This window comes from Equus asinus, chromosome 12 (genome assembly GCF_041296235.1).
Source record: "Equus asinus isolate D_3611 breed Donkey chromosome 12, EquAss-T2T_v2, whole genome shotgun sequence".
Lineage (NCBI taxonomy): Eukaryota > Metazoa > Chordata > Mammalia > Perissodactyla > Equidae > Equus > Equus asinus.
In genome coordinates this window covers 77,562,061-77,574,830 of record NC_091801.1, presented here as the reverse complement: position 1 = coordinate 77,574,830, position 12,770 = coordinate 77,562,061, and the positions used below count along the sequence as shown (strand labels likewise).

The following is a 12,770-nucleotide window of genomic DNA, read 5'->3' as shown; positions in this document are numbered from 1 at the left end:
ATGTGAAGAAAGGCCTCCCCTGATACCAGCCCATCAGAGTGGGAGGTGGGGGTTCCTTAACTGCCGAGTGGGGTGGAAGTCCTGGCTTCCCACTTGGCCTCTGCTGGCAGAGATGGGGAAGGGCCACAGTGCTGTCTATGGGATTTGGCTGTTGTAGAGCAAATAACTGTCTAAAAGATTTCCATCTTGGGAGGCTGCCCTCTCCCTGTTCTGTTGGCCAGAGAGAGCAGACTCTTGTTGGAGCTGTTTCTGCCTGCGCCTGTTGGTATTTCTTCCTGTGGGTTCTAGGAGGCAAAGAGAAAACCCCAGGCACTTACCATCTTGTTCCTCAGGTCCCAAGGGTCTTAGCTGTTCTGCCACCTTCTCTCCAACCTTCACAGTCTTCTGTTTGTTTGATCTGTAATGTCCAGGTTTTTCAGTTGTGCTTAGTGGGAGGAATAGGGAAAAGTACAGTTATTCCATCTGTCTGGAACTTTTTGCCACTATTACAAAAAATTTTTTTCAACTTCTCTTTTAGAGAAGCTTTATGTTTTCAACAAAATTGAGAGGAAGTTAGAGAGATTTCCCATATACTCCTTGCCCCCCACATGCACAGCCCCCTCCATTATCAACATCCCCACCAGAGTGGTGCATTTGTTGCAATTGATGAACCTACATTGGCACATCATCGTCATCCAAAGTCCTTGGTTTACCTTAGCATTCACTCTTGGTGTGCTTTCTGTGGGTTTGGGCAAATGTGTAATGACATGTGTCCACCATTGTGGTATTATACAGGGTATTTTCACTGCCCTAAATACCCTCTGTGCTCTGTCTGTTCCTCCGTCCATGCTCCCTAACCCCTGGCAACCACTGATCTTTTTGCTCTCTCCATAGTTTTGCCTTTTCCAGAATGTGATATAGTTGGAATCATACAGTAGAGAGCCTTTTCAGATTGGCTTCTTTCACTTAGTAATATGTATTTAAAGTTCTTCTGTGTCTTTTCATGGTTTGAAAACTCATTTCTTTTTAGTGCTGAATAATATTCCATTGTCTGGATGTACCAGAGTTTATTTATCCCTTCACTTCCTGAAGGATGTCTTGGTTGCTTCCAAATTTTGGCAGTTATGAATAAAGCTGCTATAAACATCCGTGTGCAGGTTTTTATGTGGACACAAGTTTTTAACTCCTTTAGGTAAATACCAAAGGAATGTGACTGCTGGATTGTGTGGTAAGAGTACGTCTAGTTTTGTAAGAAACCACCAGGCTGTCTTCGAAAGTGGCTGTACCGTTTTGCCTTCTTACCAGCAATGTCTGAGAGCTGCCGCAACATTTCAACAATGTGCGTGTACACCGGGGTGCCTCAGGCCGTGAGTGAACTCTGTGCAGCTGCCCCATCCCTGCCATTCCCTTTGCCTGGCCTCTGACAGCTTCTGCCATCTCTGTCAGTCGCCTTCCCACCTGTGGAGCTGCCTTCCTGCTGCTCTGTTCTTCTTTCTGGCCTGCCCTTAACGTTCAGTTTTCACTTTAGTAGCTTTCCTGTGGATAAAGCATGTTTCAGGGGGTGGGTGGGAGTCGTGGCTCTGGGTGGGTCCCCACAGCTCTGCCTTCCTCATCCTGGCCCTGATCCCGTGTGGACGCAGCCTCTCACCCAGGAAAGCCTCGCTCTCTCAGTGCTTTGTTGCAGGAAGTGGGGGCTGTGGAAAGCAGATTCCTGTGGCATTACCTTTCCCCAGGACCCCTCTAACATGGGTCCATCCGGACTCCGTGCATCTGTACTTACTTCTGGATCCTTAAACCCAGACTGGGATGCGCCGCGGGGGCTTTTCTCCGAGGCACCCCGCTCCGGCCCTTTATACTGAGAGAAGGAGTCAGTGACTTGCCGGTATGTGTGCAGCCAGTCAGAGGCTGCAGTCCAGGACTGCTGACACCCAGGCCTGGGCAGTTTTTGTGAGACCTCCCAGGTGTCCATGCCATTTCTAATGTTTTTATTAGAAAATGTATTTTAAGTTTTCACTTGGAGCTCCCGAGACCCTCCATGTCAGTGACACCAGGTACCTCTTCTCCCTCCTCCAAGCGGAGCCCAGTGCGGGGAGCAGGACCCTGGGATGGGTGGAGGGTTTGGGGGGGGCGCCTGGACACCGGGGATCCAGAGGAGAGTGGGGGGTGTGCCTGAGGTTTCTCTGTCTCTCTCTCTCCCTGTGATACGCAGCAAAAGATCTGGAAGGACACACCACGCTGCGCTCCGTGATGCTCTCGTTCTCAGAGAGGATGATAAGGGGCTGTCTCTATTTTAAAGGCTTCTATCTTTTTGATGACTTTACAGTGAGCATGTATTCATACTGTAACTTCTGTAATCAATAATAATAAGAATAATAAGATCTGGTGTAAGGGCTGGGGGACCCGGAATGCCTGAATTCTGTCTTGCTCTGGTCTTCCCACCCTTGCACCTCCACAGCAGATGGACTTACAAAGGGAAGGACGCTGGGCCGGAGTGTCCGTGAGCTGGCCAGTGTGACTTCGGTTCAAGGATGAACTGACGCTCTTTGTCCTTTTGCTCTAGGGCCTGAGATTTGGGAGGGGTCCCTGAGGAGCGGGCCAGCTCCGGATGACAGGTGGGCTGTCTGTGGCCAAAGGATGGGACAGGAGCCCCAGCCACCCCACAGCTGTGACCTGTGGCTCCCAGTGACCCTCCCTAGACTCCAAGGGGTCCAACCAAACTCCTGGGACCTATGAACCCACTGCAGTTCATGACCTGCTTCTGAGCGGAATGGGGTCAGAGGCCGTCATTTGTCCCTGGGTCTCCAGGCAAGGTGATGGTGAGCAGGTGGGAGGTCAGAGGTCACAGGACCTGGCCATTCCTGGTCAGGAGTGTTTGAAAATCAGACTTCAGAAATGAGGACTTATTTATACATTTATTTTAAGATTTTCCTTTTTAATAGTACACAGTAGCTGGTTAAAAACTGGCCGATAATTCGTAGAAATTGAATGCTCAAACCCCAAACTTGTGTGATTTTCCTTGTGTTGAAGACATCATTTTCCCTTTGAGTTCTTTTGTTAAGGATGAGTGCACAGTAATTGGACCTAAAAATGCATCCAAATTATAGCATCTTCATCAGAAATAGCTGACAACATAATTATGATTGTATTTCAGGGTGTAAGATACATTTTTTTCATATTCGTCCACTATAAAAAACGAAAATAGCTGCTTTGTGGTTATTTTGGCAGAGTAACAGTTCTTAGTATTGGGGGCTGCAGCCTGATCCGACGCTTTCTCTGCGTGTGTTGGCATTTGCTGTTTATACGCTGCTTTATGAACGTCCTAAAGAGTGCACAGTTTCCTGCCAAGTTGGAGGCCTGGGGGCATTCACAGATTATGTTCAAGAGGAAACCTCATGCCTCTGCCCCGGCTTCTGGAAAGCAGGCTGCTCTCCCATACAAGATTGCGTTGTTGGTAGCAAAAGTGAGCCCGCCCCCTGGCATGGCTCAGGGGCCTCCTGTGGTCCTGTGGCTGTTGTGTGGCTGCGTTCCTTACCAGTGCCGACCTTGGAAGTGACACGTGGCGCTGTGGAGACCCTGGACCTGGGTTTGGTAAAGCCGGGTTCTGCCTTGACCCTGCGCTTCCTTGGCTGTGTGGCTGAGGGGAGGTCAGCCTCTCTGAACCTCAGTCCTGCCCTGGTAGGATTCGGGTGATGAGCCCTGGCTGGCCGGAGGTGGGGACTGCATGGGATATCGTGGAGGGTGGCCTGGAGCCCACATGTGGTGCACTCTGGAGTCTGAGTGCCCTTCCCAGGACCGCCCGCCAGCTCCTGGCTGCCTTTCCAGATCTGTTCAAGTTCCTCCTCCCGGAAGCCTTGCAAGCACCGGAGCTGGAGCTTTCTGCCTGCCCCTCGCACAGTGCTGCTCTGCAGCGCACGTTTCGACTCCCACGTCTGTTCAATGCCCGTCACGTGCCAGGCTGGGGGGCAGCCTTGAACCAGACGCCGTCCACGCCTGAGCAGCACGGAGCTCGTCATTCAGAGCTGTGTCCCACTGCTCTGTTTCTCTGTTCCCTTGCTTTGTAGAAGGCCTACCAATCTTTCTGATCATTAAAAGTTATATAGGCTTATTGTAGGAAATACATAAGTGGTAAAAAAGAGTTTAACAGTCAGAATTTTAGTGTCTGTGCTTTCCACCTGGCTGGCTGTTCTCTATCCATCTGCTCATAAATAATGCCTGTCCATTAGTAACAAAATTATGTATATACTGAGGAGTGGTGTATCCCACTTTTTGGAACTTAATGTTCACCATGGGCATTTTCCCTTGTCAGTCAGGATTCTTTGAAGGTACGATTTTCAGTGGCTTCGTCCGGTTTCTCTGTGGGGATGTGTTGTGACCTGCCCACTGCAGAGCTCGTCTCTGGAACTTGCTGCATAAATGGCTCCGTGTGGAGTATCTTTGCACAATCCCGTTTGCATTTTGGGTGATTATGAAGGTGAGGTCTCGAGCAGTAGAACCACCGGGTGGAAGTTACGAGCCAGCGTCTTCGAGGCTCTTGGCCCCTTTGCTGGTGGTGGTCAGTGTGTGTTCATGGGAGCACCAGGTCCCGCCACCCGCGTGCAAGTCCACATTGCAGGACTTTGTAGGAGAAGTGCTCTCGGGCCCAGGGCTGTGCTGAGAGCTAGGCTCTCCGGAACGTGGTAGCAGGTCTCTGCGCGAGTCAGCGGAGGGGGGCTGCCCCCAGGCCCGGAGAAGTGGAGGCCCAGGACATGCTTCTCCGTCTCCTCGGTGACTTTTGGCCTCCTCCTACAGTGTGTGTTGCCCTGCTGACTAGGCCTCTGATGGTTTTTGTGATTTCAGTACAGATGCTGAAATCACAGCCTGCATCACATGGCTGAGCCCTCAGTGATGTGACTGTCGTCCTGGGTCATGTGTGCTTGTCTCCACCTGCACCCCAGGAACTCTGGGTCCAGCTGCCCCCTGACTAACAGCTGGACGCCGAGTGACACTCGGGAAACACGTGCTGACTGATAGCAGAAGGCTGAGGCCCGCCGCCCGCCCATCCTTCAGGTTGTGTGGAAGAGCTGGGTACTAGTTTACTTAGAGCAGCCTCCAACACTTTGTCACACTGAGATGCAAAAGTAGGTTTGTTTATTTAGCCTCCAGACTGTGCTTGGTGTGCCTATGAACTAGGAGACCCCTCTCAGGATCTCCTGTGGCTCCCAGAAGGTCTGCTCTGTTAAATGTCACAGGATTCTCTTCCTCCTGAAAGCATACCAGGATCAAGAATGCTTGCAGGTCTGTTGGGAACTAGTTCCAGTAAAACCCTGAGATGCAGTTGTTCTGGGACATGTCTGTCTCCTGATGAAGCGGTGGCCTCCTGTGTGGCAGAGCCTTGTGCCTGATTCCCGTCTTGTCCCCAGCACCTGTGGTGAGGCCCACCCCTTGGCTGCCACTCAGTAGGTGTGGAAATGAGCAGGTATGAAATGGGTAAGTGATTTGGGGTCATGCTCTTCTCTGTGGTGATTTTCATCTCACACGTCGTTGGCTGTAGTGGGAAGTATTTTAGCTTTGACTTGGAGAAGCTCAGCTCGTGGTCCGTAGCCAAATAGCTCGTGTCAGAAGCAGATGGCAGAGAGTCTGGTCTCTGCTTCCTGCAACTATGACCTGGGCAAGTTGCCTGCCCTCTCTCTGTCTCAGTTTCCTCACCTGTGGGATGGCGGTTACAAACCCCCTTTTGCTTAAATCATAGGTTTGTTGTAGGAGCAGCAGGAAGCACGTTGAGAAACTACATGGCTTCATATAAGGAAAAGAAGTATTACTGTAATCTCTTCTTGTTTGGGAAGCATTTTGGGTTCCTTAGGAATAAAACATTTCTTGGAAAAAAATAAAGTATTGATTGATGGTATTCATGAGAGATTTCCATTGACGAAGCAATGTTCTGCTTTGTTAAATTTCTATTTCGTGTGTTGTTTGGTAGAAAAGAATTCTCTTAGGTCATTACTTCGCCTGCTTGTTCGTGGAGAAACCCTTTCTCTGAATCCAGAAAGGGACTTGTTTCTGTGACTCCAGTGCCTTGCGGGGTTCTGTCCTCACTGTCGCCAAGTCCTGTTGGCTTACTGCCTTTTTTTAATCTCCTCTTTCTGGTAGGGGAGTTTTGCTGTAAAGAGAAGGAGAAAAATGGGGTAGGGGAGAGTGGAGGTCAAGAGAAATTTTTGTCTTGAAATAATAGAATATAGAATACATTCTATTATTTATATATATTTATATTTATTTTATTATGTTATATAATATATAATAATATAAATATAATATTCTATTCTATTTATATTTATATATATATATTTATATATATATTATTATATAATAGAATATAGGAGAAATAATAGAATGTGGAGAGCAATGGAGAGGGAAGAGCCGATGATCTGGAGAAAGAAGCAGAAGTTACTTGACGTCGTTGGGGGGTGGGGTTTCCCTTGGTCCAGTGGCCTTCCAGGGTGAGGGCTGCAGGAGCAGGCGCTAAGGGTGTGTTGTCTTTAGAGAATTGAAAAGCAATAACAGTGATTAAATGTTGGTCTGTTTTTTTATTATCTCCATGAGCTGCCAATTCTAGACAATATCAGTGGTAAAAATACTGCACCGGGGTGGACCGCTTCTGCTGAAGCCCCCCTCCCGCCGTCCGTGTCACCGCTCTGCCCACCTTCCTGCCGACCGGAGCGAGGCTGGCGGGTGGGCGAGGGTGCAGTCGCGTCGGCGGGTGTGATGGAGGAAGCCGGTGCAGGCCGTCTTCTGGCTGCTTCAAATGAAAGAGGAAGCAAGGTCAGCAGCTGAGAGTGAGCATGGGGGTGTGGAGAGAGGAAGAGGTCTGAAATATTCGTTCCCCGTCCCCGCGAGAGAGTCGGTGGCCTCAAGACCTGTTGTGATTGCTAGGCAGCGTTGCGTGCCTGTGAGGCTGTGATGGTGAGTGTTGGGGACCAGGCAGCGTGGCTGCAGGTCTTCAGCTGTCCAGCTGCTGGGTGATGAGGGTGCATGGTCGACGGAGAGCTCGAGTGAGTCGGTGCCTGCTGGGTTCCCACTGCAGCATGGGCATCACCTGCGTCTCCTATTTCATTCCAGCTTCTCCAAGGCCACTCAGCTTCACAGCACTTAGGGACTGGGGTTGGCAGTTTAACCTGGGTTTGTCTGGCTTCAAAGCCATTGTCCTTTCCATCATACCAGGGTTTCTTCCAGTGTAAATGAAAACAAAACAAAAACAAAAAAACTCCTAGCTTTTAATCATTATTGGTTCCTAAATTTAATGTTCCTATATGTGCCTATAGTTATTTTATCAGACTCCAAAATGAGGGTTTTTGTTTCCATTCTGTCTTCCTGCCTCGTGTAATGGGATGAACATAATGGACTACTGGTAAATATTTGGGAACAGTGATAATGCTTTAAGTAGAAATTAAGTGGCTTAAACAAGCAGCAGATTCCCATCCTTCCTGTTCTTAGTTCCTGTGCCAGCCAGTGAAAGGTGTTTTGGCTTTTGAGAAATGCTATTTTGATCGATATTCCCTTGCACCTAATTGGAGGGCGTCTAGCTGGAATACTTAATTGCTGCCAGTGCAGTTCGTCCTTTGAAGGTTGGATTTAACTTTTCAAATTGCGTATTTGCTTTTCACTTTGCCGTGTTGATGTTGGAATCTGGGCTGTGTTGATCTCGGTAACAGGGAGGTCCATATTAGAGGCTGTTCGGGAGGACTGAGGTTTTAAAATAGTGAAGAAAGAATTTTCTGGCAACTAGGGCCACTCGAAGTTAGAAGGGAGCTGCCTGGCCATGGAAGTGTCCATGAGAGGGACACAGTCTGTTGGAGGCTGGTGATTGCTCAGAAGGGCAGCCTTCAATGGGTCTGGCCCTATGGTGTAGCGATTAAATTCAGCATGCTCCACTTTGGCAGCCCGGGTGCTGAACCTACACCACTTGTCAGCCATGCTGTGGCAGCAACCCACATATAAAGTGGAGGAAGATTGGCACAGATGTTGGCTCAGGGCTAATCTTCCTCAGCAAAAAAAAAAAAAAAAAAAAAAAAAGAAGGCAGCCTTCAATATTTTTCTTTGGCAGTTGCAAGTAATCATTGTTTTGTGAACATGACATAACATTTTGCCTTTTTTTTTTTTTTTTTTACAGAAAACACAGCCATCTTCATGTGTAAATGTTGCAACCTTTTCTCACCAAATCAGTCAGAACTCCTCTCCCATGTTTCTGAGAAGCACACAGAAGAAGGGGTTAATGTTGATGAGATCATCATCCCCCTTAGGCCTCTAAGTACTCCTGAACCCACCAACCCAAGCAAAACCGGAGATGGTAAGTGGACTGGAGTGCTGGATGAGGGGTGCCATGCCCACGGATGTGCCTGTTGGTGATGCTGCTGGTGCTGATTTGCTCTCAAATACTTTGATGCTCGGCTTCTATTTGGTGGGCATAGAAACCTAGAAAATCCAAATTTCCAACCCAGAAGTCACGATAGTTGTCCAATTGTAGGTCTGCTCACATAAGATCGTTCTTTGAATTTCTTGTACCTGGTCCCTGAAGGTGCTTCTTCAGTGCTTGGTTAGTAGATGGATGGATGGATGGATGGATGAAAGAAAGGAGGTGCAGCATCCACCAGTGTGAAAAGCCTGAGCTCGTTTAGCCCAGCTCTAGCACCTGCTGGCTGCATTTCCTGAATCAAATGATGTTAATTCTGGAAGCCTCACTTTGCTTACCTGCAAAATGAAGACTAATAAGCCTGTTGCAAGGGGGCTGTGAGGGTTAAGTCAAAGAATACATATACCTGCACACCTAGGGTGACCCCTGGCACAGAGAAGACAGTAAAGGGAAGCTGTTGTTATATCATACATGATTAATAAATAAGTATATATAATCTTAGAAACGGCATTTCTGAACTGATCACGTAAGCCAGGAACAAGGACTCAAATTGCAAAGCTTTGATTTGCACCAAATCCTTCAGGTTCACAGTCAGTGTGTGAAGTGAGATACATCTTGTCTCCGCATCCAGGCGTCTCCCACTGAACAGTATCAGATGCAGCAGGTGGATGGATTAGAGAAGCTGGCCGAGCACTGTAATTAGGTCCCCACAGACGAAGAAAATACATAGTGCAGCAGGAACAGCTGCAGACAAGAGTTAGAAAAAGCCCCCACAAAACTATTTTTATATGATGAGGAACAATGGCCAGTCTCCTGGGTGGAAGCACAATCTATGCAGTCAGTGTCCCATCGCAGGATTCATTAGCCACACTAATAATCCAATTGTTCTTTCCTGGGAATATTCAGACTGGCGTTTCTAAACAGGCTGGCTTATTGATCATCTGTCTGACACCGTTAACAAGGAGAGACTCCAGACAAAAAATGTTTTGGTTAATGAGTCCCTCTGGCCATTCCCAGGGTGCTCAGAGAAATGTGGAGGATTAAGTCGTTGAGAAGTTAGGAGAATCTGCTAGCTGCTGCCAGTGGTATAAGGTGAAAACTGAGAAAACCCAGCACCTGGAATTAGTAATGCAAATGAGGAGGAGCAAGAAGTATTTGTATCACCGTCAGCATGGACTGCTGTTGGCGCTGTGTCTGTGGTGTTCCCGCCCCAGCCCAGGCCTTGTGCACAGATCTGTCCTCTCCCCACTCAGAGGAAGGCGGAGGTACCTGAGAAGGTGCTCAGCATCACTAATCATCATGGAAATGCAAATCAAAACCGCAGTGAGCTGTCACCTCACACCTGTTAGAATGTGTCGTCACAGAGACAAGAGATAACAAGTGTTGGTGAGGATGTGGAGAAAAGGGAACCCTTGTGTGCTGTTGTGGGAATGTAAATAGGTACAGCCACAATGGAAAACAGTACGGAGGTTCCCCCCAAGATTAAAAATAGAACTATAATGTGATCTAGCAATCCCGCTTCTGGGCATGTGTCTGAAGGAAATGAGATCATTATCTCGAAGAGATATCTGCACTTCCATGTTAATTGCAGCATTATTCACAACAGACAAGATAAGTGTTCATTGACAGATGAATTGATACAGAAAATATGGTATACACACACACATGCACAATGGAACATAATTCAGGCATAAAAAAGAAGGAATTCTTGCCATTTGTGACATGGATGAACCTTGGAGACATTATGCTAAGTGAGATAAGCCAGACACAGAAAGACAAATACTGTTTGATCTTACTTATATGTGGAATCTAAAATAGCCAAATTCGTAGAACCAGAGAGTAAAACGGTGGTTGCCGGGGAGTGGGGTTCTAATGTACAGCGTGGTGATTATGGTTACTAATACAGTATTTTATACTTGAAATTTGCTACGAGTACGTCTGAAGTGTTCTTACCACTCACAAAAAGTGGTTATTATGTAAGGTAATGGATGTGTTAATTAACTTGATTGGGGTAAGCATTTCACATTGTACGTGTATATTAAATCATTGTATACTTTGTAAAACCATGTTGTACAATCTAAATATGTACAAATTTTATTTGTCAATCATGCGTCAATAAAGCTGGAAAAAAAAGAATCTGCCTAGTGCCAGGGGCCTCGAAGTTCAGCCATCTGTCCGTGTGCTGCCCAGTCCCGGGAGTGAGTAGGGCTCATCCTCCATGACCCGATTGGATGAGCATTGGTGACGTCCACATTCCCCACGTCAACCTCCCTGCTGGACGGTTAAGATACCCGGGCTTGCCAAAGAGTGTAGCTTGACAGACAGATGGAACCAGAGCTATGTCAAAAAGTTTGCGTACCTGCTTCTGCATTGAACGTCTATAAACTCAGAAAAATGGCTAATCTCTTCTGTAAAATTCATATGGAGATGGAAGTCAAATGATTTAAACCTGTAAAGAACTTTAAGAAGGGCTATTAGAAAGCTTTTGATTCTATTTTTATTCAGCTTTGCTTGTTAAGATTATTTTCCTACTAAAATGAAATGTAAATAAGATAAAATAATTTGGAGTTTCCAATTCATTTATAAATGATAAATGAGTGAATGATAAAGCAGATAAAATTTCACATGGAATTGTGTGTGTCCTTGTTTTATAAGGTACACATGTTCTGACTTCTACTCTTTCCTCCTCACCGACGTTAGTGAGGGACATCACTATCCGCTCAGGAAGTCATCCTGAACTGCTCTGTCTTCCTAGAGGTCCACTCTCCTCTTCCTCCCGCACCAAGAACCAGCCCACCCTGCCTGTCTCCTCCCTCTTTTCCCCAGTCTAGTAGCTCTGCCCAGGAAGCCCCTTGTAGGCGTTTTTGCCTGGCTCCCCCTCGCATGCTCCTAAGGCTCCTTCGGCTTGGGGTCGCCTCTAGGAACTCATCCCTCAGCCAGGTGGTTAGAGGCCCTTCTCTGGGCTCCTACAACCCCACGAACATGTCTCAGTTCTGTCCTTCCTGGTTGCGCTTTGGTCTCTGTCCCTTTCACTTGCTTCTCAGGGAATACCCGAGGAACGGGTTTGGGCTATGTCAGCTCATGTGTCCCAGGTCCTGGCACAGGGCCCAGCACGTGGTATGTCCCTTCGTGTGTGTCGACTGAACCAATCACCTTTTGTTGTTGTTCGTTTTCTTGCCACTGGCCTTGCTACTGCTCTGTCTTCCAGAGGATGTGTTCCATCCCACCTGTCACTCCTCATTCAGGAAGCTTCAGGGGTCCTCCTCATCCAAACCAGAGCTCCCAGAACTCACTTGACCTGGGAACCGTTCTGACCAGCATAAGCCCTCTTACTTTCCCTGCCGTGGCTTTGGCATCACGAATTCACAGGTGGGGCCTGTTCTTCCTCCTCTCGTCCTGCAGGCCCCATTAATAGCCCAGGGGCTTCAGGCTTGCTGAGCAGGTTCCCTAGACCCCAGACCTTTCTTTCTCCTTCTTGCTGTTGCAGGTGAACTCATAGTTACAAAGCTCTCCTTTGCTCGTTCGCGTGTCTTTTGGTACTTCTGCTGGGCCAGGCACTGTGTGGGCAAACCCATCAAAGCAATTACTTTATTCCTTTGTACTTTCTCTTTTTTTTTCAGTTATGAAAGTAATAACAGCTTGCTATAAAAAAGTTAAAACAATATTAAATGAGGAAGGCACATCTCCATAACTGTTTACCCAAGTTCCTCATTGGATGATCTTTACACCCTTGTAAAACATCAGTTAACCATAGGGGCTGGCCCCGTGGCCGAGGGGTTAGGTTCGTGCGCTCTGCTGCAGGCGGCCCAGTGTTTCGTTGGTTCGAATCCTGGGCGCGGACATGGCACTGCTCATCAAACCACGCTGAGGCAGCGTCCCACATGCCACAACTAGAAGGACCCACAACGAAGAATATACAACTATGTACCGGGGGGCTTTGGGGAGAAAAAGGAAAAAAATAAAATCTTTTAAAAAAAAATCAGTTAACCATAAATGTATAGGTAAAATTCTGGATTCTCAATTCTGTTCCATTAATCCATGTATATAATTAATCTATATATGACTGAGTGTCCTCAGTCATACCAGTAGAATACCGTATAGGTGACTGTAGCTTTGTAGTAAGTTTTGAAATCAGGAAATGTGACTCCTCTAACTTTGTTTTTCTTTTTCGAGATTGCTTTGGCTATTCAGGGTCTCTTGCAATTCTTTATGAGTTTTAGGATCAGCTTGTCTGTTTCTTCAAAAAAGTCTGTTGGACTTTTGATAAAGGCTGTGTTGAATCTATAGATCAGTTTGGGGACTATTGCCATCTTAATATTAGTAAGCCTTCCAATCCATGAACATGGGATGTCCTTCCATTTGTTTATGCCTTTAATTTCATTCAGCACTGTTTTATAGTTTTCAGTGT

General features: G+C 47.2%; 1 protein-coding gene across 11 annotated transcripts in view; it reads left to right on the top strand.

The window, feature by feature from the left end:
* Nucleotides 1-12,770, top strand: part of ZFAT (zinc finger and AT-hook domain containing) — a 248,322-nt gene that overhangs the window by 23,427 nt on the left and 212,125 nt on the right. For 8 of the 11 annotated variants that reach the window (XR_011493397.1, XR_011493398.1, XM_070481648.1 and 5 more), the window contains exon 2: nt 8,123-8,299. The exons of 1 other annotated variant lie outside the window; for it this stretch is intronic. Coding sequence is in view for 8 of the 10 variants with exons in the window: in XM_070481648.1 (XP_070337749.1) it covers nt 8,123-8,299 (177 nt within the window). In the remaining 2 variants the exon portion in view is untranslated. Of the gene's footprint in view, nt 1-6,636; nt 6,916-8,122; nt 8,300-12,770 lie in introns of those variants that run through there. 2 more of the 11 variants (XM_070481645.1, XM_014855373.3) reach the window with 2 other exon arrangements.